The 23,400-nt window shown below is 41.0% G+C and overlaps 1 protein-coding gene across 1 annotated transcript in view; it reads left to right on the top strand.

Moving 5' to 3' along the window:
• The window catches only part of LOC124615332 (N-terminal Xaa-Pro-Lys N-methyltransferase 1), a 90,967-nt gene that overhangs the window by 43,967 nt on the left and 23,600 nt on the right, over nt 1-23,400 (top strand). Inside the window, exon 3 of the mRNA XM_047143131.1 lies at nt 9,615-9,798. Coding sequence (XP_046999087.1) covers nt 9,615-9,798 — 184 coding nt within the window. The remainder of the gene's footprint in view (nt 1-9,614; nt 9,799-23,400) is intronic.

The raw sequence follows: 23,400 nt of genomic DNA, 5'->3' as shown, positions 1-23,400 counted from the left end.
ATATCACTGCACATGACCTGCATTGCTGTGTCTGTGCAGAAGTAGGGATTTGGGGACCCATCTGGTGGACAACTTCCCAAGCTTAAGGTGGTCATGTACTATGCAGTGCAGACTACTTATGGCAAGTCCTGTGGCTGCCTCCAGTTCCGTGAGTGTGATACACATTTCCTCCTGAATATGCTTTCCACTCTTTCAATGTTGGCAGGTGTTATCACAGTCACTTTTCTTCCAGAACTGGTTCCTTTCTCTGTTGATGTAGGATCTCTTTTTCCAGCCATACACCCAATTGTAAATTGGTTTTCATGATGGTACACATTCTGTCCACCCATGAACCATGGACCTTGCCGTTGGTGGGGAGGCTTGCGTGCCTCAGCGATACAGATAGCCGTACCGTAGGTGCAACCACAACGGAGGGGTATCTGTTGAGAGGCCAGACAAACGTGTGGTTCCTGAAGAGGGGCAGCAGCCTTTTCAGTAGTTGCAAGGGCAACAGTCTGGATGATTGACTGATCTGGCCTTGTAACAATAACCAAAACGGCCTTGCTGTGCTGGTACTGCGAATGGCTGAAAGCAAGGGGAAACTACAGCCGTAATTTTTCCCGAGGGCATGCAGCTTTACTGTATGATTACATGATGATGGCGTCCTCTTGGGTAAAATATTCCGGAGGTAAAATAGTCCCCCATTCGGATCTCCGGGCGGGGACTACTCAAGAGGATGTCGTTATCAGGAGAAAGAAAACTGGCGTTCTCCGGATCGGAGCGTGGAATGTCAGATCCCTTAATCGGGCAGGTAGGTTAGAAAATTTAAAAAGGGAAATGGATAGGTTGAAGTTAGATATAGTGGGAATTAGTGAAGTTCGGTGGCAGGAGGAACAAGACTTCTGGTCAGGTGACTACAGGGTTATAAACACAAAGTCAAATAGAGGTAATGCAGGAGTAGGTTTAATAATGAATAGGAAAATAGGAGTGCGGGTAGGCTACTACAAACAGCATAGTGAACGCATTATTGTGGCCAAGATAGATACGAAGCCCACGCCTACTACAGTAGTACAAGTTTATATGCCAACTAGCTCTGCAGATGACGAAGAAATTGAAGAAATGTATGATGAAATAAAAGAAATTATTCAGATTGTAAAGGGAGACGAAAATTTAATAGTCATGGGTGACTGGAATTCGAGTGTAGGAAAAGGGAGAGAAGGAAACATAGTAGGTGAATATGGATTGGGGGACAGAAATGAAAGAGGAAGCCGCCTGGTCGAATTTTGCACAGAGCACAACATAATCATAACTAACACTTGGTTTAAGAATCATGAAAGAAGGTTGTATACATGGAAGAACCCTGGAGATACTAAAAGGTATCAGATAGATTATATAATGGTAAGACAGAGATTTAGGAACCAGGTTTTAAATTGTAAGACATTTCCAGGGGCAGATGTGGACTCTGACCACAATCTATTGGTTATGACCTGTAGATTAAAACTGAAGAAACTGCAAAAAGGTGGGAATTTAAGGAGATGGGACCTGGATAAACTAAAAGAACCAGAGGTTGTACAGAGATTCAGGGAGAGCATAAGGGAGCAATTGACAGGAATGGGGGAAATAAATACAGTAGAAGAAGAATGGGTAGCTTTGAGGGATGAAGTAGTGAAGGCAGCAGAGGATCAAGTAGGTAAAAAGACGAGGGCTAGTAGAAATCCTTGGGTAACAGAAGAAATATTGAATTTAATTGATGAAAGGAGAAAATATAAAAATGCAGTAAGTGAAACAGGCAAAAAGGAATACAAACGTCTCAAAAATGAGATCGACAGGAAGTGCAAAATGGCTAAGCAGGGATGGCTAGAGGACAAATGTAAGGATGTAGAGGCCTATCTCACTAGGGGTAAGATAGATACCGCCTACAGGAAAATTAAAGAGACCTTTGGAGATAAGAGAACGACTTGTATGAATATCAAGAGCTCAGATGGAAACCCAGTCCTAAGCAAAGAAGGGAAAGCAGAAAGGTGGAAGGAGTATATAGAGGGTCTATACAAGGGCGATGTACTTGAGGACAATATTATGGAAATGGAAGAGGATGTAGATGAAGGTGAAATGGGAGATATGATACTGCGTGAAGAGTTTGACAGAGCACTGAAAGACCTGAGTCGAAACAAGGCCCCCGGAGTAGACAATATTCCATTGGAGCTACTGACGGCCGTGGGAGAGCCAGTCCTGACAAAACTCTACCATCTGGTGAGCAAGATGTATGAAACAGGCGAAATACCCTCAGACTTCAAGAAGAATATAATAATTCCAATCCCAAAGAAAGCAGGTGTTGACAGATGTGAAAATTACCGAACTATCAGCTTAATAAGTCACAGCTGCAAAATACTAACACGAATTCTTTGCAGACGAATGGAAAAACTAGTAGAAGCCAACCTCGGGGAAGAACAGTTTGGATTCCGTAGAAACACTGGAACACGTGAGGCAATACTGACCTTACGACTTATCTTAGAAGAAAGATTAAGGAAAGGCAAACCTACGTTTCTAGCATTTGTAGACTTAGAGAAAGCTTTTGACAATGTTGACTGGAATACTCTCTTTCAAATTCTAAAGGTGGCAGGGGTAAAATACAGGGAGCGAAAGGCTATTTACAATTTGTACAGAAACCAGATGGCAGTTATAAGAGTCGAGGGACATGAAAGGGAAGCAGTGGTTGGGAAGGGAGTAAGACAGGGTTGTAGCCTCTCCCCGATGTTGTTCAATCTGTATATTGAGCAAGCAGTAAAGGAAACAAAAGAAAAATTCGGAGTAGGTATTAAAATTCATGGAGAAGAAATAAAAACTTTGAGGTTCGCCGATGACATTGTAATTCTGTCAGAGACAGGAAAGGACTTGGAAGAGCAGTTGAATGGAATGGACAGTGTCTTGAAAGGAGGATATAAGATGAACATCAACAAAAGCAAGACAAGGATAATGGAATGTAGTCTAAGTTTTTATTTCTTCTCCATGGATTTTAATACCTACTCCGAACTTTTATTTTGTTTCCTTTACTGCTTGCTCAATATACAGATTAAATAGCATTGGAGAGAGGCTACAACCCTGTCTCACTCCCTTCCCAACCACTGCTTCCCTTTCATGTCCCTCGACTCTTATAACTGCCATATGCTTTCTGTACAAATTGTAAATAGCCTTTCGCTCCCTGGATTTTACCCCTGCCACCTTCAGAATTTGAAAGAGAGTATTCCAGTCAACATTGTCAAAAGCTTTCTCTAAGTCTACAAATGCTTGAAATGTAGGTCTGCCTTTCCTTAATCTATTTTCTAAGATAAGTCATAGGGTCAGTATTGCCTCACGTGTTCCAACATTTCTACAGAATCCAAACTGATCTTCCACGAGGTTGGCTTCTACCAGTTTTTCCATTCATCTGTACAGAATTCACATTAGTATTTTGCAGCTGTGACTTATTAAACTGATAGTTCAGTAATTTTCACATCTGTCAACACCTGCTTTCTTTGGGATTGGAATTATTATATTCTTCTTGAAGTCTGAGGGAATTTCACCTGTCTCGTACATCTTGCTCACCAGATGGTAGAGTTTTGTCAGGACTGGCTCTCCCAAGGCTGTCAGTAGTTCTAATGGAATGTTGTCTACTCCCGGGGCTTTGTTTTGACTTAGGTCTTTCAGTGCTCTGTCAAATTCTTCACGCAGTATCATATCTCCCATTTCATTTTCATCTACCTCCTCTTCCATTTCCATAATATTGTCCTCAAGAACATCACCCCTGTACAGACCCTCTATATACTCCTTCCACCTTTTTGCTTTCCCTTCTTTGCTTAGAACTCGGTTTCCATCTGAGCTCTTGATATTCATGCAAGTGGTTCTCTTTTCTCCAAAGGTCTCTTTAATTTTCCTGTAGGCATTATCTATCTTACCCCTCATGAGATAAGCCTCTACATCCTTACATTTGTCATCTAGCCATCCCTGCTTAGCCATTTTGCACTTCCTGTCGATCTCATTTTTGAGACATTCGCATTTCAGTATCTCTTCTGTTACCCAAGGATTTCTACTAGCCCTCGTCTTTTTACCTACTTGATCCTCTGCTGCCTTCACTATTTCATTATGTCATATGGTATCATATTTTGGGGTAGCTCCACAAACAGAGAAAAAATATTTAGAGTACAGAAGCATATAATAAGAGTAATGAGTAGTGTAAATCCAAGAATATCACGTCGAAACCTATTCAAAGAATTGGGCATATTAACCACAGCTTCTCAGTATATTTATTCCTTAATGAAGTTTGTTGTAAATAATACATCTCTTTTTCCAACTAACTGCTTAGTACACAGTATCAACACTAGGGATAAGAACAATATCCATAAAGATTTAAAATCACTTACTCTTGCCCAAAAAGGAGTCCAGTATTCAGCAAGACATATTTTCAATAAGTTACCAGCAACCATTAAGAGTTTAGTTTCAGACAAGGCACAATTTAAACGTAATTTAAAAGAATGTTTGATGGCCAACTCCTCCTATTCCATCCATGAGTTTCTCAACAAGTGCAGTAGACCATTTTCATGAAAATTTATTATACTTTAATTTTAGACAATACTTGGTTGTAACAGCCAAGTAAGTACCTACTGTGTGGATGATGGATGTATGGAAAGCAGATGTAAGTCTTAAGTCTGTAAATAATGGAAGTTTAATTTTAAATCTTGTACATAATCTGACTGTTCTTAACTGAGGATCAATGAAATGAATAATTTACTTTAATTTTTGACAATACTTGGTTGTAATAGCCAAGAAACTAGCAAATGTCTAAATTATGGATTTAATGAAAGCAGACGTAAGTATTAAACCTGTAAATATTAGAAGTTTAAATTTAATTCATGTACATAATTTTACTGTTTATTGACTCAGGATCTTTAAAATTAATGAAACTCAAGTTTTTCTAATTACATTTTTGTAATGTGTTTATCTGACATGTTCCACATCCAGGAGGATCCCCTCTTTTATGGGTCTATGGAACGAATAATTAATCTAATCTAATCTAATCTAATTAAGTCGGGTGATGCTGAGGGAATTAGATTAGGAAATGAGGCACTTAAAGTAGTAAAGGAGTTTTGCTATTTGGGGAGCAAAATAACTGATGATGGTCGAAGTAGAGAGGATATAAAATGTAGGCTGGCAATGGCAAGGAAAGCGTTTCTGAAGAAGAGAAATTTGTTAACATCCAGTATAGATTTAAGTGTCAGGAAGTCATTTCTGAAAGTATTCGTATGGAGCGTAGCCATGTCTTCTTCTTCTTCGGTTATCAACCCACAGGTTGGTTGGCAGCAGCACGCCATTCCGTTCTTTTGTCAACTTTCTTCTTCATATCTGCATAGGTCTGGCACCCGATGTCATTTATTACTTGTTGAATGTAGCTTAATCTAGGTCGTCCTCGGCGAGTTCTTCCTTCAATGATTCCTTCTAATATTCTCTTAATGAAATTGTTATGCCGTAAAATGTGACCTATGAAGGTTATTCTTCTTTTCTGTATATTTCGCCAAAGAGATCTGTTTTCTTTCACTCTTCTGAGGACATCTTCGTTTGTAGCCTTGTCTCGCCAGCTGATTTTTTCCATTCTCCGGTAGCACCACATTTCGAATGCCTCTAATCTTCTCTTTTCTTCTTTTCCACTAGTCCAAGTTTCACATCCGTAAAGGGCTGTACTCCACACATAGGTTTTCATGACTCTCTTTCTTACGTCTAAACTAACATTTCTACTCGTCAGTAAGTTTCTTTTTCCATTGAATGCTATTTTGGCAAGTTGTATTCTGTTTTTAATGTCACTTTTGCTCCTTCCATCTGCTGTTATTTTGCTACCTAAGTAGTTAAATTCTGTAACCTGCCCTAGTTTCTCTCCCTTTATTGTTATTCGTATGGGTTCATTGTAGTTCAGGGCGCCACTCACCATCACTTTAGTCTTTTTCTTATTTATTTTCATTCCATACTGTTCTTTTAAGGTGTTTTCCATTTCATTGAGTGCGGCTTCTAAATCTTCTTTCCTTTCTGTAATTATGGCGATATCATCTGCATATCGCAACATATCTATTTTCATTCCGTTAAGTTTTATTCCTACTTCAATATTCTCTCTTATTTTGTCTATTGCTTCTTGGATATATGCGTTGAAAATTACTGGAGATAGTGGGCATCCCTGTCTCACTCCTTTCCTTATTCTTGCTGTTTCTTCTTTGTTTTCCTTCTTAACTAAGGCTGTTTCATTTTGGTATATTTTAAAGATTATCCTTCTATCATTATATTTCAGACCAGCCTTCTTCAGAATTCTAAACATTTCTGGCCATACAACATTGTCAAATGCCTTTTCGAGGTCTACGAAGGCTATAAATACTTGTTTGTTTTTGGAAATTTGTTTCTCAATTATTAGTCTTAAAGATAAGATTGCTTCCCTCGTCCCTACACCGCTTCTAAAACCGAATTGGTCTTCACTTAGAGTGCTATTCAATTGGTTTTCAACTCTTTTCAAAATTATTCTTATTAGAATTTTTGATGCGTGTGAAAGAAGACTGAGTGTTCGATGGTTTTCACAGTCCATAGTAGATGCTTTCTTAGGTATGGGGAATATGATGCATTTCTGATAGTCTTCAGGAACTTCACCTGTTTTGTATATTTTCTGTATGAGTTGCAGTAATGTAGCTTTCATTTTGTCTCCTGATTTCTTAATTAGTTCAGAAGGTATATCATCAACACCTGCCGCTTTCTTATCTGGTAGTTCTTTTAGTGCTTTTTCAAATTCATCTTTCAGAATTGTGTCCCCTAGTTCTTCTTTCTCTACTTCTTCGCTTAATTCTATCATATTATCTGTTAGAGGGTCTCCTTGATATAGCTCTTCAATGTATTCTTGCCATCTCTTCAGCGTGTCATATCCAAATAGTACCTTGCCCTCTTTGTTCTTTATAGTTCCTGAAGATTTTACTTTCCGTTTAGCAAAGTTTTGTTTTATTGTTCTGTAGGCCAAGTCAGTTTTTCCTTTAACCATGTTTTCCTCCACCTCTTTACAAATGCTGTTGAGGTAATTTTCTTTTGCTTTCCTAGATTCTCTGTTTATTTGGTTTCTAAGCTTTCTATATTTGTTTTCGCTTTGCTCGTCAGAGGCATTTTTGTATAGTCTTCTTTCTTCCATTAGACAAATTATTTCAGGTGTTATCCACTCTTTCCTGTTTACAGGTTTGGCTTTCCCAATAAATTCTTCTGCTGCTTTATGTATGCCTTCTTTGATTTGTTTCCACTCCTCGTTAGTACTCCCGGGAATAATGTTTGATGCCATCTCATCAGTTTTCCGTGCATAAGGGATCACTAGTTCTTCAGACTTTAGGTTATCTCTGTTCCATACTTTGTTCGTTTTTCTCTCTAATCGCTTGAGTTTGAGTAAGCATTTCATCATTACAAGGTTGTGATCACTATTAATATCCGCAGACGGGTAGCTTCTGCAATCCTTGATTTGGTTTTTAAAACGCGATTTTACTAATATATAGTCGATTTGGTGTCTTCTAGTATCTCCTGGGGCTTTCCACGTGTACCTTCTTCTTTTATGGTGGTTGAAAAGGGAGTTCGCTATGACCAACTTGTTTTTGGCACAAAATTCAATTAGCCGGCTTCCTCTTTCGTTTCTATCTCCTAGACCATATTTCCCTACAATTCCGTCAACTTTCTCTTCTCCAACACTAGCATTCCAATCTCCCATTATAATTAAGTTCTCTTCACCTTTAACATAATTTATAACTTTGTTGATGTCTTCATACACTGTTTCTATTACATCGTCTTCTTCTGCCGATGTCGGCATATAGCCATGTATGGAAGTGAAACATGGACGATAAATAGTTTGGACAAGAAGAGAATAGAAGCTTTCGAAATGTGGTGCTACAGAAGAATGCTGAAGATTAGATGGGTAGATCACATAACTAATGAGGAAGTATTGAATAGGATTGGGGAGAAGAGAAGTTTGTGGCACAACTTGACCAGAAGAAGGGATCGGTTGGTAGGACATGTTCTGAGGCATCAAGGGATCACCAATTTAGTATTGGAGGGCAGCGTGGAGGGTAAAAATCGTAGAGGGAGACCAAGAGATGAATACACTAAGCACATTCAGAAGGATGTAGGTTGCAGTAGGTACTGGGAGATGAAAAAGCTTGCACAGGATAGAGTAGCATGGAGAGCTGCATCAAACCAGTCTCAGGACTGAAGACCACAACAACAACAACAACACATTCTGTATACTGCCACCAATTGCCTGTGAATATCCTAACTGTTTGCACCCTCCTTCCACGGAAATCACATCATCCATTGCTGTCCTTGATTATCACTCTCCCTGTTGTGCACTCACATAATGACAGCAGTTGGGTAAATGGACTGTACTGTGCAGGGATGACATTGTAGTGATTGTCCTACCTGCAACTGTAATGATGTGCAGATGATGCACCCTGTATGATTGGAATAAATAAAGGGGTCAATCAATATTGAGGCATTGTTATTTTGTTTCAACAGCATGTTGTCATTGAATTCTTGTCAAACAGGAAAAATATGCTAGTGAAATCCATCCCAGACATCAGTGTGTATATGGAGTTGAAGTGTGCAAGTCTTTGTCACTGATAGTGAAATCACAACACAACTGGCAGTAGGGCCTAGTACAATCCACAGAATTGTTTGAAGCTTGGGTTACTACAATGTTAATATCTGTTGGATTCCCTGTTTACTGATTGCAGAGCACAAAGTTCAGAGAAGAGCCATAAACCAAAATTTCTTCAGAGCTTTTGAAATGAAGGGTATGGTTTAGCGATGTTGTGTAAGACAGTGAAGCTAATTTCATCATTATGGGCATGAAACAAAATACCAGAGTATGGTATGGTAACATTCAGACTCACCCTCACAAAAGTAAGCAAGAGTAGTTTGCCCTACTGGGAGAGCTATGACCAGCATCTTACAGGATGTTTGCAGTCTGCTTCATTTTTGAACTTTGACAAATCATGAATGCTGTTTGCTACATACAGACACTTTTGAAGCACAGCCATGCATTGCACAGTAAATGACACAGGAAAAAGATCATCCTGAAGCACAGTAACATGCAGTCTCACACTGCTTGTGTCACTGGGTAGAAAATTGGGACATTTGAGTAAGGAGGACTTCCCCACCCTCAATACAGTTCCAACTTGACACTATCCGACTACCATCTTTTCAGTTCTGTGAAAGAACAGCTGCGAGGGCAATGCTACAAGATGCTGGAGGACATCCAAAAAGCAGTGTCTTTGAGCAGTTTGAATGGGCTTATAGCTCAAGGGCATCTTCTAACTTACAGAATGGTGAGAAAATGTGTCCAAAAAGTGGAAACCTTGTAGATTAATATGACATACATGGTCTCTATAAAAATAATAAATTAGGATTTATAATAATGGATTGCACACAACTTTCAGTATGGCACTCAAATAATTTAGATATTTATTTTGTGCTCTTATTGCAAGTTTTTTCTTACTGTCAAGCAACTGAATTACTGATTTATTAATAAAAGCACACATGTCCAGCTCTCAAATGTAGAGGGAGAAATTTTCCAGTTTATCTCAATGTTGTTATTTCTTTTTCAGATGAAAGATCCACCTTCACGTGAGACTGCCTTGGATTGTGGAGCTGGAATTGGACGGATAACTAAAAACTTACTTCTGCATCATTTCCAAAAAGTAGATTTGGTGGAACAAAATAGTATCTTTTTGAAAGAAGCAGAATCATACATTGGAAACAGTAAAAAGATTGGAACCTTCTTTAATGTTGGTGAGCTGAATTAAGAAAAAGCAAAATATTAATGAAACAATGGAAAATCTTGTTTGGATTATCAACAGTATTGTGTAAAGGATAGATTGCTACTCACCCTAAAGATGACGCATTGAGTTACAGATAGGCATGACAAAAACACTGTTACCTATAAGCTTTTGGCCAAAGCCTTCTTCGGGGGAGGGGGGCGCAGACCGCACACAAATTCATAGAAGCAAACGCACTATTAGCTCCAGCTGCTCCAGCCAGATTGCAACTGAAATGCATTGAATTGGAGCAACAATCAGAAGTTGTGTGGGGAAGGGGCAGGGATAGTAATTTACAAGTGGGACAAGAGGGATCAGTGCTGCCTGACAGAGCATGAAGGGACTGGAGGTAGCAGGACAGGCTTACCAGATGCAATGTCAGGAGACTGTGTGGAGGGAGAAGGGGGTGGGGAAATGGAGTGGAAAGGAGAGGAGCAGAGGAGTGGAAAAAAACTGGTGGGTGCAGTGGCAAAGAGCAGCACACAGTGAGGGTGAGGGGAGGCGAATTTGAGGCAGTGACAGGACAGACGGTGCAGAAACAACTGGGTGGAGGTTATGGGGACAGTAGGTTACCACAGGTTGGGACTAGAATGATTTCGGGAATGGAGGATGTGTTGTAAGGATAACTCCCATCTGAATCCTGTGGCATAGGGTTGGGATTGGGAGTGGCATAGGGATAGACTAGGATGTTGTGAAGGTTGGGTGGGTGATGAAATACTATTTTAGGAGGAGTGGGAAGGATCTCTGGAGAAAGTGAGAGTACAGATGAGGTGGAAGCAGGTGGGTAGAGGGTGTGGGGACAGGAGGTTGAGGCTGTAATGATTTTAGGAGTAGAGAATGTGTTGTAAAAATAAATCACATCCCAGGTGGCTCACATTGTGAAGCTGCCATTGAAATCAAGCATGTTATGTTCAGCTGCATTTTCTGCTACTAGTTGATCCACTTTGCCAGATAGGACTAACAGGGGATAGTGAACATATACAGAGAAGGGCAGCACAAATGGTCACAGGTTTGTTTGACCCATGGGAGAGTGTCACCGAGATGCTGAAGAAAGTGAACTGGTTCTCTCTTCAAGATGAACATAAACTATCCCAAGAAAGTCTACTTACAGTGTTTCAAGAACCAGCTTTAAATGATGATTCTAGGAATATACTACAACTCTCCACTTATGGCTCACATAGGGAATGTGAGGACAAAATTAGATTAATTACAGCACACGCATAGGCATTTAAACAGTCATTCTTTACACACTCCATTCATGAATGGAACAGTAAGAAACATAAATGGAACAGTAAGAAAACCCAATAACTGGCACAATGCCACGTATCCTGTGCCATGCACATCACAGTAGTTTGTAGAATATAGATGTAGGTGAATGAATTCCAGTACTACTCACACAACACACCAGGCGAAATGTCAGGCATTGTCAACCATTTTCACCACCTCTCTCACCAATGGAAGCTAGGTGGTTCCTACTCATATATTACTTCTTTCCAGACAATAAGTAGTACATGTACCGAATTTGGTTAAATTGTATCTAGGAGATGTGGAACATACATACATACATAATACACACACGAACATCCATTTATAATGGATGAGTCACATAAGACATAACACTCATTTTATTTCATGAACGGTTCCAGATATCAAGACAAGGTTTTTCTCAAGTGATAGTACACTAAGGAACATGTACTTTGGTACTTGATTAAGAGTCTTTAACTCTTGTATTGATCGAGATATTGAAGCAAGTATGTATTTTTAAATAGAATGATATACTTTTTTTTAATGGCGTCCAAAAGTGCATGAAAAGATGATTACAGTGATATAAAGCTTTTTAATGTTGAGGTTGAAACTCTTCACAAAATAATCCAAGAACTATTCTAAAATTGAAGGGCGAGTCAGCAAGAATGCATTTTGCATTGTAAACATGTTCATTCCACACTATGTTGTCATATCAGATCTTTCGACTCCTCACTTCTTGGCACTGTGGAAGTAGCAGGGATTTTGTTGTCTATCTTCAGGTCCAAGGGCACCCATATGTTAGTTTGTAAGTGGGTGGGGGTGCTAGACCTTGAGGTATGGAGAATTTTTAATATTTTGGAAGATGAATGGCAAAAATTCCAGCTCAATCCTATTACTAACCTGCATAATAGTGACTTTTAAATCATTTTCTTGGAAGAAAATCACCAAACTTCATTACATTCTGTCCTTTCCATAAGAGGTTGGGTGGGAACCCCTGCCCCCTCCCTTGCCCCCTGGGTATGGGCATCCTCCGGCAGGTCATCTCTGCTTCAACAATTCTTGCATGCAAATATTTACATCAGCGACGCGAAGTTAAGTATGCTATATTATACGGTGAATGGTGGCACAAAACGTGTTGCCAGGGAATGTGGGATCAGCTGGGGGAATGTCATTCGCATTTTACATTGACGTAAATTGCACCTTTATTATCTGTCACTACCTATCAGGCACTTGGAGGACACAATTTTGAAAGTCGCATAACATTTAGCTGCTTTACTTTACATCGCTTGGGAGATGATACTACATTTTTCTAGCATGTGTTCCTTACTCTCGAAGCGGCATTTACGAACCACGGTAATTTAAATTTATGTAACATGCACTACTAGCGAGCTGAAAATAAGCACTGGCTTCGTCAGGAATGATGACAGCAATTGTGAAGCATAAACCTATGTGCGGTGTCATAGGAAATTCCACTGTGGGAGCTTAATTCATTCCAGGGATGTTAAATGGAAAAATGTATGCGCAGTTTCTTACAAACATTCTATCTGTTCTTCTAGAAGAGGTACCACTGGCTAAGAGACAGTGTATGTGGTTCCAACATGACAGCAGCCCTGCTCACCCTTCCTGTGTTGCAATGCAAATACTGAATGAAAAGTTTCCTGACCATTGGATAGGACGGAATTCCACAGTACAATGAGCGGCCGGGTCTCTTGATTTGACTACTCTTGATTTCTTTCTATGGGAATATAGAAAGGTGCAGTTTATCATGAAGCCCCAACTACGCCAGACGATATATGCTGTCAAATCACCACAGTATGCAACAGCATATCGTCTGAAGTACTTCCATTTGTTCACGTATCCCTCAACTAGCAATTGCTATAACTTGAAGAGAAAAAAAGGGTGGAGAAGATGCACAGAGAAAGAGGGTAATGGATGACATGGATATTGATAAGGGGGGGAGGAAGGGATGGACAAAGAAAGGGGAAGGGGGAAAAGGACAGCGAAAGGGTAAAAGAGGGGATGGACACAGGGGAGGGGAGAGGACGAGGTAGACAGTGCAAGCAAGAGGAGATGGACAGAGATTTTTTTTGGGGGGGGGGGGGGGAGGGGAATGGGCAGAGAGAGAGGAGGAGGAGGACATGGACAAAGAGAGGGTCGGAGGAGATGGATAGCAAGAGAGGGGATGGGGGAGGGAAGAAATGGGCAGAGAGAGAGGGATGAAGACATGACCAGAGAGAGGGGAGGAGGAGATGGACAACAAGAGAGGAGAAGAGGTGATGGACTTAGAGGGGGCAAAAGATAGATGTACAGAGGGGGAAGGAACAGATGGGCAGAGGGAAGGGGCAGATGGATAGAGGGAAGGAGCAGGTGGGCATGGGGAGGGAGTAAGTGGAAAGACTGAAGGTGGTGGACAGAGGGAAGGAGCAAGTGGACGGAGAGTGAGGCAGGAGGAGATGGACAGGGAATCACTTGCAGTCAATGGGAGACAAGTTGAGCATATAATTAAGTAAAGTGGAAAACTACGTTTCATTAAGGAAGGTATTTTATTGGTGCAAATCGTCTGTCATTCTAAATAAACTGTTTAGTTTGTTTAAACTCTGTTCTGTCAAGTTACAATTTTGAGTGGTATTTATAGACACGTTTGTCTGGCAGTATGTGGTGTACTTTAAAATGTATTGAGGCTTCTCCAGTAAAAGACAGGTCAGGTATTTTCGTTTCCAAATCTAAGAAAGTTAATATATTGGTTTTCTTTTTCTCTTGAATATGGCTGTTTATCACTTGCTTCATATCTCAATTAATACAAGAGTTGAGACACTAAATCACATACTAAAGTACATGCCCCTTAGTGTACTATCTTTTTCCAAAAGATTTGTTTTGATACCTGGAACCAGTCACAAAACAGAAGGGGTGTCACGTCCAACAAGACTCACCCTGTATACATACTAGCTGCTCCTGACCCTCTCTCCGTCCCATGTCCTACTGGCCCTACCTGTATATCTGATCTGTGTCTCTCCCCCTCCCCCACACCCTTCCACAGGTTGTTGGCTGCTTCCCCCTTTTTCCGTATCCTCTCCTATCTCTAAGGCCATATGTCGTCCCTCCCACCTCTCTTTGTCCACCTGCTCCTTCCCTGTATCCATCTGCTCCTTCCCTCTGTCCATCTGTTTCTTCCCCCTGCGTGCATCTCTCTTCTGTCCCCTTCTCCCCCCACCCCCATCCCCTTTCTTGTTATCCATCTCCTCCTCCCCTCTTTCTGTCCATGTCCTCATCTCCCTCCCTCCCTCTCTCTCTCTCTCTCTCTCTCTCTCTCTCTCTCTCTCTCTCTCTCTCTCCCTCTCTCTCTCTTTTTCTCTCTCTCTCTCTCTCTGCCCATTTCTTCTCCCCCCCCCCCCCTCCCCCCAAAATAATCTCTATCCATCTCCTTCTCTTTGCTTGCATTGTTCATCCCATCCCCCCCCCTCTATCCATCCCCTCTTTTGCCCTTTCTCTGCCTTTTTCCCCCTTCCCCTTTCTTTGTCCATACCTTCCTCACCCCCTTATCAATGTCCACGTCATCTATTACCCTCTTTGTCTGTGCACCACCTCCGTCCTTCTTTTCTCCCCAAGTTAACACTCGCACGTCAATAGGAAGTTGCTGGTTCTTACACTCACATTATTTCTTTCCATATAATAAGTAATATGTCTGCCAAATTGAGTTGAAATCGATCCAGGGGTTTAGGAGCATCTTTTCCATGTGACTTTGCCCACGTACAAGTCACATATATTTCATTTGTATTTAATGCATTTCACACATATTTATACACATATCTCACCTGTATCTATATTGAATTTTGCCCTGCAGTTTTATTTTCACGCCTATTAATATTTATGATGTTGTACCTCCTGAACTATATGTCGCAGAATGATATATTTTTGTGTGCTTTAAGCTGCGTATGTGATTATTATCTGCATAATGTGTTTTCAAATAGAGTTAGTAGTAAGGAACTGATGGATCAAAATGTCATGCATGATGCAGCTGTTTTCCACGCATCTCAGTATTGGACATCTCTCCTGAACTATATGCCGTAAAATGATATAATTTTGCTGGTTCATTCAATGGTGTATGGGACTTCTGTGTGCAAAATGTATGACAAATACAATTACTGGTAAAGAAGTAATAAATTGAAATGTCATGTTTGATGCAGCAGTTGTGTTGCATGAACAGTGAAAACGTAGTAAGCAATAAACTTTTTTCCTTTCATCATTTGTGTGGGTTGTCAGTGAGAAAAAGTTTAGTACAGGTTTGAAGTTATGTGTAAAGTTTGTTGCATGCCACTAAGGGCTCTCATTCTCAAGTACTGGATGAGTATAGTCTGGCTGGTTGTGTGTCACGAGCTATATTACTTTTTCACCCACACCTCTTTATAGGTAGAGCCTTCTCCCCCCATCCTTCTGCCCATCTCCTCTTCTCCCATCTCTGTACCTATCTCCTCCTCCCCCTATCTCACTGCCTAACTCCTCCTCCCCCCATCTCTCTGCCCATATCCTCGGCTGCCCTCTCTCTCAATCTCCTCCTCCACCATCTCTCTCTGTTCACCTCCCCCCCCCCCCCCTCGCTTCCTTTCCATTTCATCCTGACCTCATCTTTCTTTCCTCTCCTCCTACTGCTTCCCCTCCTTCTTATCCATCTACGCCAGTCCTCCTCTCCCTATCTGCCTTCTCCTCCTCAACTCCTCATAGTCAACTCCTCCTCCTCCTCCTCCTCATCCTCACTCCTCCTCTCTCTCTATAGTCATCTCCTCCTGCCCCCTTTTCCTTATCCACCTCCTCCTCCCCCTCTCTGTCCCTCCTCTCCTTAACCCCTCTACTCTCAAGGGGCTCACATCACTTTTGTATGTAAGCGCTTGGCCACTTCGGGGCTGTTGCCCTTAGAGCACTACTTTCCTTTCCATGGTGCAAGTCTATTCTTTTTCTATTTTTTCCCTCTCTGTCTTTCTATTGGATCATCTTCTTGGTGTCAGTTGTGCTTTGATTTGGTTTTTGATTTTGGACACTCATTTTCTTCTCATCTAGCATCCCACAACTTTTCGTTCCTAACCATATGGCCACCTTCTTGGGTTAATATGCTCTTTTCCAAATTTTAAAGAAAGGCAGATTGTGTAGGAAAGATCACCCATTATGGCATATATTGCACTTTTTGTGTCTTTCTTTGTTTGTACCCTTCATTTCTTGCAAAGGTACTGTGCCCAAAATCCAGCATGCTAGCCACTCTGTGGTGGGGGGGGTGGGTCAGGGAGGGTTGGTCATCAAGTACCTGCATGGTGGTAGCCCCCCTGATGATGTGGGAATTGCGCTGTTGGTGCCCGACCTGGACACCGCCGTGCAAGCCAAGGAGTATGTGCCCATCATGGCTGGGCCACACAGACTCCAGCCAATGGTATACTGGCAAGGTAATGTTTGTGTCACTGGGTGGCAATTGTTCGGAGCCTCCATTCAAAGTGAGTGATACTATCACAGAAGATTAGCACATGAAACAAATTAAACTGTCATCCACTGGTGGTTACACAGCCCCAGCAGTCTCTTCTGAAGGTAAGACTTATTGTAATGTGAAGAGATATGACCCCAAAATGTTTGCTTCCCTGGCAACACCATGGGAGGCGCATAGGACTCAGAGACAGGGAGGGGTGGGGGGAAGTACTCTCCCTAATACTTACCACTGTTCTTCATTGACCACTTCGAGCACACTTTTCGGGAAGTAGTAGCAATCTCAATAATGAAAAGTGGCTCCGTTTCGATTAAAACAGACGCCCCCTGCTCAGTCACGGGTGCTGCTGGCCTGTGACAAGGTGGGCGACATCCCTGTAATTGTATTCCCCATAACAGTCTTCATATATTATGGGAGTCATCTTCCACCACAGTCTCCTTTTACAGACTAATAATACAAAATCAAATAGGGGTAATGCAGGAGTAGTTTAATAATGAATAAAAAAAATAGGAGCACGAATAAGCTTCTACGAACAGCATAGTGAACGCATTATTGTAGCCAAGATAGACACAAAGCCCCCACCTGCCACAATAGTACAAGTTTATGTGCCAACTAGTTCCGCAGATGATTAAGAGATTGAAGAAATGTATGATGAGTTAAAATAAATTATTCAGATAGTTAAGGGAGATGAAAATTCAATAGTCATGGGGGACTGGAATTCGATGGTACGAAAAGGAAAAGTTGTAGGTGAATATGGAATGGGGCTAAGGAATGAAAGAGGAAGCCACCTGGTAGAATTTTGCACATACCATAACTTTATCATAGCTAACACTTAGTTTAAAAATCATGAAAGAAGTTGTATACGTGGAAGAGGCATGGAGACACTGGAAGGTTTCGGATAGGTTATATGATGGTAAAACAGAGATTTAGGAACCAGGTTTCAAATTGTAAGACATTTCCAGGGGCCGATGTGGACTCTGACAACAATTTATTGGTTGTGAACTGTAGACTAAAACTGAAGACACTGCAAAAAGGAATTCAGACAAATGGGACCTGGGTAAACTGAAAGAACCAGAGGTTGTAGTGAGTTTCAGAGAGAGCGTTAGGGACCAACTGACAAATACAGGAGAAAGAAATACAGTTGAAGAAGAATGGGTAGCTTTGAGAGACGGAATAGTGAAGGCAGCAGAGGCTCAAGTATGTAAAAAGATGAGGGCTAGTAGAAATCCTTGGGTAACCGAAGAGATATTGAATTTAATTGACGAAAGGAGAAAATATAAAAGAGCAGTTGATGACGCAGGCAAAAAGAAATACAGACGTCTTAAAACTGAGATCAACAGAAAGTGCAAAATGGCTAAGCAAGGATGGCTATAGGACAAATGTAACGAATAAGATAGATACTGCCCAGAGAAAAATTAAAGACACCTTTGGAGAAAAAAGAACCACTTGTATGAATATCAAGAATTCAGATGGAAAAAGCAAAGAAGGGAAGGTAGAAAGGTGGAAGGAATACACGGGGTGGTCCATTGACCGTGACAGGGCCAAATATCTCACGAAATAAGCATCAAATGAAAAAACTAGGAAGAACGAAACTCGTCTAGCTTGAAGGGAGAAACCAGATGGCGTTGTGGTTGGCCCGCTAGATGGCGCTGCCATAGGTCAAATGGATATCAACTGCATTTTTTTAAATAGGAACCCCCATTTTTTTATTACATATTTGTTGTTGTTGTTGTGGTCTTCAGTCCTGAGACTGGTTTGATGCAGCTCTCCATGCTACTCTATCCTGCGCAAGCTTTTTCATCTCCCAGTACCTACTGCAACCTACATCCTTCTGAATCTGCTTAGTGTATTCATCTCTTGGTCTCCCCCTACGATTTTTACCCTCCACGCTGCCCTCCATACTAAATTGGTGATCCCTTGATGCCTCAGAACATGTCCTACCAACCGATCCCTTCTTCTGGTCAAGTTGTGCCACAAACTTCTCTTCTCCCCAATCCTATTCAATACTTCCTCATTAGTTATGTGATCTACCCATCTAATCTTCAGCATTCTTCTGTAGCACCACATTTCGAAAGCTTCTATTCTCTTCTTGTCCAAACTATTTATCGTCCATGTTTCACTTCCATACATGGCTACACTCCATACGAATACTTTCAGAAATGACTTCCTGACACTTAAATCAATACTGGATGTTAACAAATTTCTCTTCTTCAGAAACGCTTTCCTTGCCAATGCCAGCCTACATTTTATATCCTCTCTACTTCGACCATCATCAGTTATTTTGCTCCCCAAATAGCAAAACTCCTTTACTACTTTAAGTGCCTCATTTCCTAATCCAATTCCCTCAGCATCACCCGACTTAATTAGACTACATTCCATTATCCTTGTTTTGCTTTTGTTGATGTTCATCTTATATCCTCCTTTCAAGACACTGTCCATTCCATTCAACTGCTCTTCCAAGTCCTTTGCTGTCTCTGACAGAATTACAATGTCATCGGCGAACCTCAAAGTTTTTATTTCTTCTCCATGAATTTTAATACCTACTCCGAATTTTTCTTTTGTTTCCTTTACTGCTTGCTCAATATACAGATTGAACAACATCGGGGAGAGGCTACAACCCTGTCTTACTCCCTTCCCAACCACTGCTTCCCTTTCATGTCCCTCGACTCTTGTAACTGCCATCTGGTTTCTGTACAAATTGTAAATAGCCTTTCGCTCCCTGTATTTTACCCCTGCCACCTTTAGAATTTGAAAGAGAGTATTCCAGTCAACGTTGTCAAAAGCTTTCTCTAAGTCTACAAATGCTAGAAACGTAGGTTTGCCTTTCCTTAATCTTTCTCCTAAGATAAGTCGTAAGGTCAGTATTGCCTCACGTGTTCCAGTGTTTCTACGGAATCCAAACTGTTCTTCCCCGAGGCTGGCTTCTACTAGTCTTTCCATTCGTCTGTAAAGAATTCGTGTTAGTATTTTGCAGCTGTGACTTATTAAGCTGATAGTTCGGTAATTTTCACATCTGTCAACACCTGCTTTCTTTGAGATTGGAATTATTATATTCTTCTTGAAGTCTGAGGGTATTTCGCCTGTTTCATACATCTTGCTCACCAGATGGTAGAGTTTTGTCAGGACTGGCTCTCCCACGGCCGTCAGTAGTTCCAATGGAATATTGTCTACTCCGGGGGCCTTGTTTCGACTCAGTCTTTCAGTGCTCTGTCAAACTCTTCATGCAGTATCGTATCTCCCATTTCATCTTCATCTACATCCTCTTCCCTTTCCATAATATTGTCCTCAAGTACATCGCCCTTGTATAGACCCTCTATATACTCCTTCCACCTTTCTGCTTTCCCTTCTTTGCTTAGAACTGGGTTTCCATCTGAGCTCTTGATATTCATACAAGTCGTTCTCTTATCTCCAAAGGTCTCTCTAATTTTCCTGTAGGCGGTATCTATCTTACCCCTAGTGAGATAGGCCTCTACATCCTTACATTTGTCCTCTAGCCATCCCTGCTTAGCCATTTTGCACTTCCTGTCGATCTCATTTTTGAGACGTTGGTATTCCTTTTTGCCTGTTTCAGTTACTGCATTTTTATATTTTCTCCTTTCATCAATTAAATTCAATATTTCTTCTGTTACCCAAGGATTTCTACTAGCCCTCGTCTTTTTACCTACTTGATCCTCTGCTGCCTTCACTACTTCATTATAGTATGTAAAGAAATATGAATGTTTTGGTTTGACCACTTTTATCGCTTTGTGATAGATGGCGCTGTAATAGTCACAAACGTATAAGTATGTGGTATCACGTAACATTCCGTCAGTGCAGACGGTATTTGCTTTGTGATACATTACCTGTGTTAAAATGGACCGTTTACCAATTGCGGAAAAAGTCGATATCGTGTTGATGTATGGCTATTGTGATCAAAATGCCCAACGGGCGTGTGCTATGTATGCTGCTCAGTATCCTGGACGACATCATCCAAGTGTCCGGACCGTTCACTGGATAGTTATTTAAAGAAACAGGAAGTGTTCAGCCGCATGTGAAACGTCAACCACGACCTGCAACAAATGATGATGCCCAAGCAGGTGTTTTAGCCAATTTTGTGGCTAATCCGCACATCAGTAGCAAACAAGCTGCGTGAGAATTGGGAATCTCAAAAACGTCGGTGTTGAGAATGCTGCATAAACATCGATTGCACCTGTACCATATTTATATGCACCAGGAACTACATGGTGACAACTTGGAACATCGTGTACAGTTCTGGCACTGGGCACAAGAGAAATTACGGGACGATGACAGAGTTTTTACACACATTCTATTTAGCAATGAAGCATCACTCACCAACAGCAGTAACATAAACCAGCATAATATGCACTACTGATTAATGGAAAATCCACGTTGGCTGCGACAAGTGGAACATCAGCGACCTTGGCAGGTTAATGTATGGTGCGGCATTATGGGAGGAAGGATAATTGGCCCCCATTTTATCTATGGCAATCTAAGTGGTGCAATGTGTGCTGATTTCCTATGTAATATTCTACCGATGTTACTACAAGATGTTTCACTGCATGACAGTTTGGCGATGTACTTCCAACATGATGGATGTCCGGCACATAGCTCACATGCGGTTGAAGCGGTATTGAATAGCATATTTCATGACAGGTGGATTGGTCGTCGAAGCACCATACCATGGCTCGCATGTTCACAGGATCTGACATCCCCGTATTTCTTTCTGTGGGGAAAGTTGGATGATATTTGCTATCGTGATCTGCCGACAACGCCTGACAACATGCGTCATTGCATTGTCATTGCATGTGCGAACATTACGGAAGGCGAACTCCTCGCTGTTGAGAGGAATGTCGTTACACATATTGACATATTGCCAAATGCATTGAGGGTGACAGACATCATTTTGAGCATTTATTGCATTAATGTGGTATTTACAGGTGATCATGCTGTAACAGCATGCATTCTCATAAAATGATAAGTTCACAAAGGTACATGTATCACATTGGAATAACCGAAATAAAATTTTCAAACATACCTACGTTCTGTATTTTAATTTAAAAAACCTTCCTGTTACGAACTGTTCGTCTAAAATTGTGAGCCATATGTTTGTGACTATTACAGCGCCATCTATCACAAAGCGAAAAAAGTGGTCCAAGTAAAAAATTCATATTTCTTTACATACTACACAAATATGTAATAAAAAATGGGGCTTCCTATTTAAAAAAACGCAGTTGATATCCGTTTGACCTATGGCAGCACCGAGCGAGGTGGCGCAGTGGTTAGACACTGGACTCGCATTCGGGAGTACGACGGTTCAATCCCGCGTCCGGCCATCCTGATTTAGGTTTTCCGTGATTTCCCTAAATCGCTCCAGGCAAATGCCGGGATGGTTCCTTTCAAAGGGCACGGCCGACTTCCTTCCCCATCCTTCCCTAATCTGATGAGACCGATGACCTCGCTGTCTGGTCTCCTTTCCCCAACAAACCAACCAACCAACCTATGGCAGCACCAACTAGCAGGCCAAACCTAGTGCCATCTGATTTCCCCCTTCAAGCTAGACAATTTTTGTTCTTTGTAGTTTTTTCGTTTGCTGCTTATTTCGTGAGATATTTGGCCTGGTCAGGATCAGTGGACCAACCTGTATAGAGGGTTTATACAAGGGTGATGTACTTGAGGGCGATATTATGGAATTGGAAGAGAACGTAAATGAAGTTGAAGTGGGAGATATGATAATGTGTGAAGAATTTGACAGAGCCCTGAAAGACCTCAAGACCTCAGGAGTAGACAACATTCCATTAGAAATACTGATAGCTTTGGGAGATCCAGCCATCACAAAACTCTTCCATCTGGTGAGCAAGATGTATGAGACATGATAAAAGAAGAATATAATAATTCCAGTCCCAAAGAAAGCAGGTGTTGACAGGTGTGAAAGTTACCGAACTAACAGTTTAATAATTCACGGCTGCAAAATACTAACATGAATTCTTTACAGACGAATGGAAAAACTGGTAGAAGCGAACCTCAGGGAGGATCAGTTAGGATTCTGTAGAAATGTTGGAACATGTGAGGCAATACTGATCCTACGACTTATCTTAGAAGTTAGATTAAGGAAAGGCAAATCTATGCTTCTAGCATTTGTAGACTTAGAGAAAGGTTTTGACAATGTTACCTGGAATACTATCTTTATAATTCTGAATGTGGCAGGGGTAAAATAGAGGTAGCAAAAGGCTATTTACAATTTGTACAGAAACCAGACAGCAGTTACAAGAGTCAAGGGTCACGAAAGAGAAGCAGCGGTTGAGAAGTGAGTAAGACAGGGTTGTAGCCTATTGCCAGTGTTTTTCAATCTGTATATTGTACAAGCAGTAAATGAAACAAAAGAAAAACTTGGAGTAGGAATTAAAATCCATGGAGAAGAAATAAAAACTGTGAGGCTTGCCAATGACATTGTAATTCCATCAGAGACAGCAAAGAACCTGGAAGAGCAGCTGAATGGAATGGACAGTGTATTGAGAGGAGGATATAAGATGAACATCAACAAAAACAAAACGAGGATAATGAAATGTAGTCGAATTAAATCAGGTAATGCTGAGGGAATTAGATTAGGAAATGAGACACTTAAAGTAGTAGAAGCAAAATAACATGAAGCATGGCTGTGGCAAGGAATGTGTTCTTGAAGAAGAGAAATTTGTTAACAATGAGTATAGATTTAAGAGTCAGGAAGTCTTTTCTGAAAGTATTTGTATGGAGTGTCACCATGTACGGAAGTGAAACAGGGACGATAACTAGCTAGTTTAGACAAGAAGAGAATAGAAGCTTTCAAAATGTGGTGCTACAGAAGAAAGCTGAAGATTAGATTGGAAGATC

Source organism: Schistocerca americana, chromosome 5, assembly GCF_021461395.2.
Source record: "Schistocerca americana isolate TAMUIC-IGC-003095 chromosome 5, iqSchAmer2.1, whole genome shotgun sequence".
Lineage (NCBI taxonomy): Eukaryota > Metazoa > Arthropoda > Insecta > Orthoptera > Acrididae > Schistocerca > Schistocerca americana.
The sequence above is the reverse complement of the archived record's forward strand: the minus strand, read 5'-3'. Positions and strand labels throughout refer to the sequence as shown.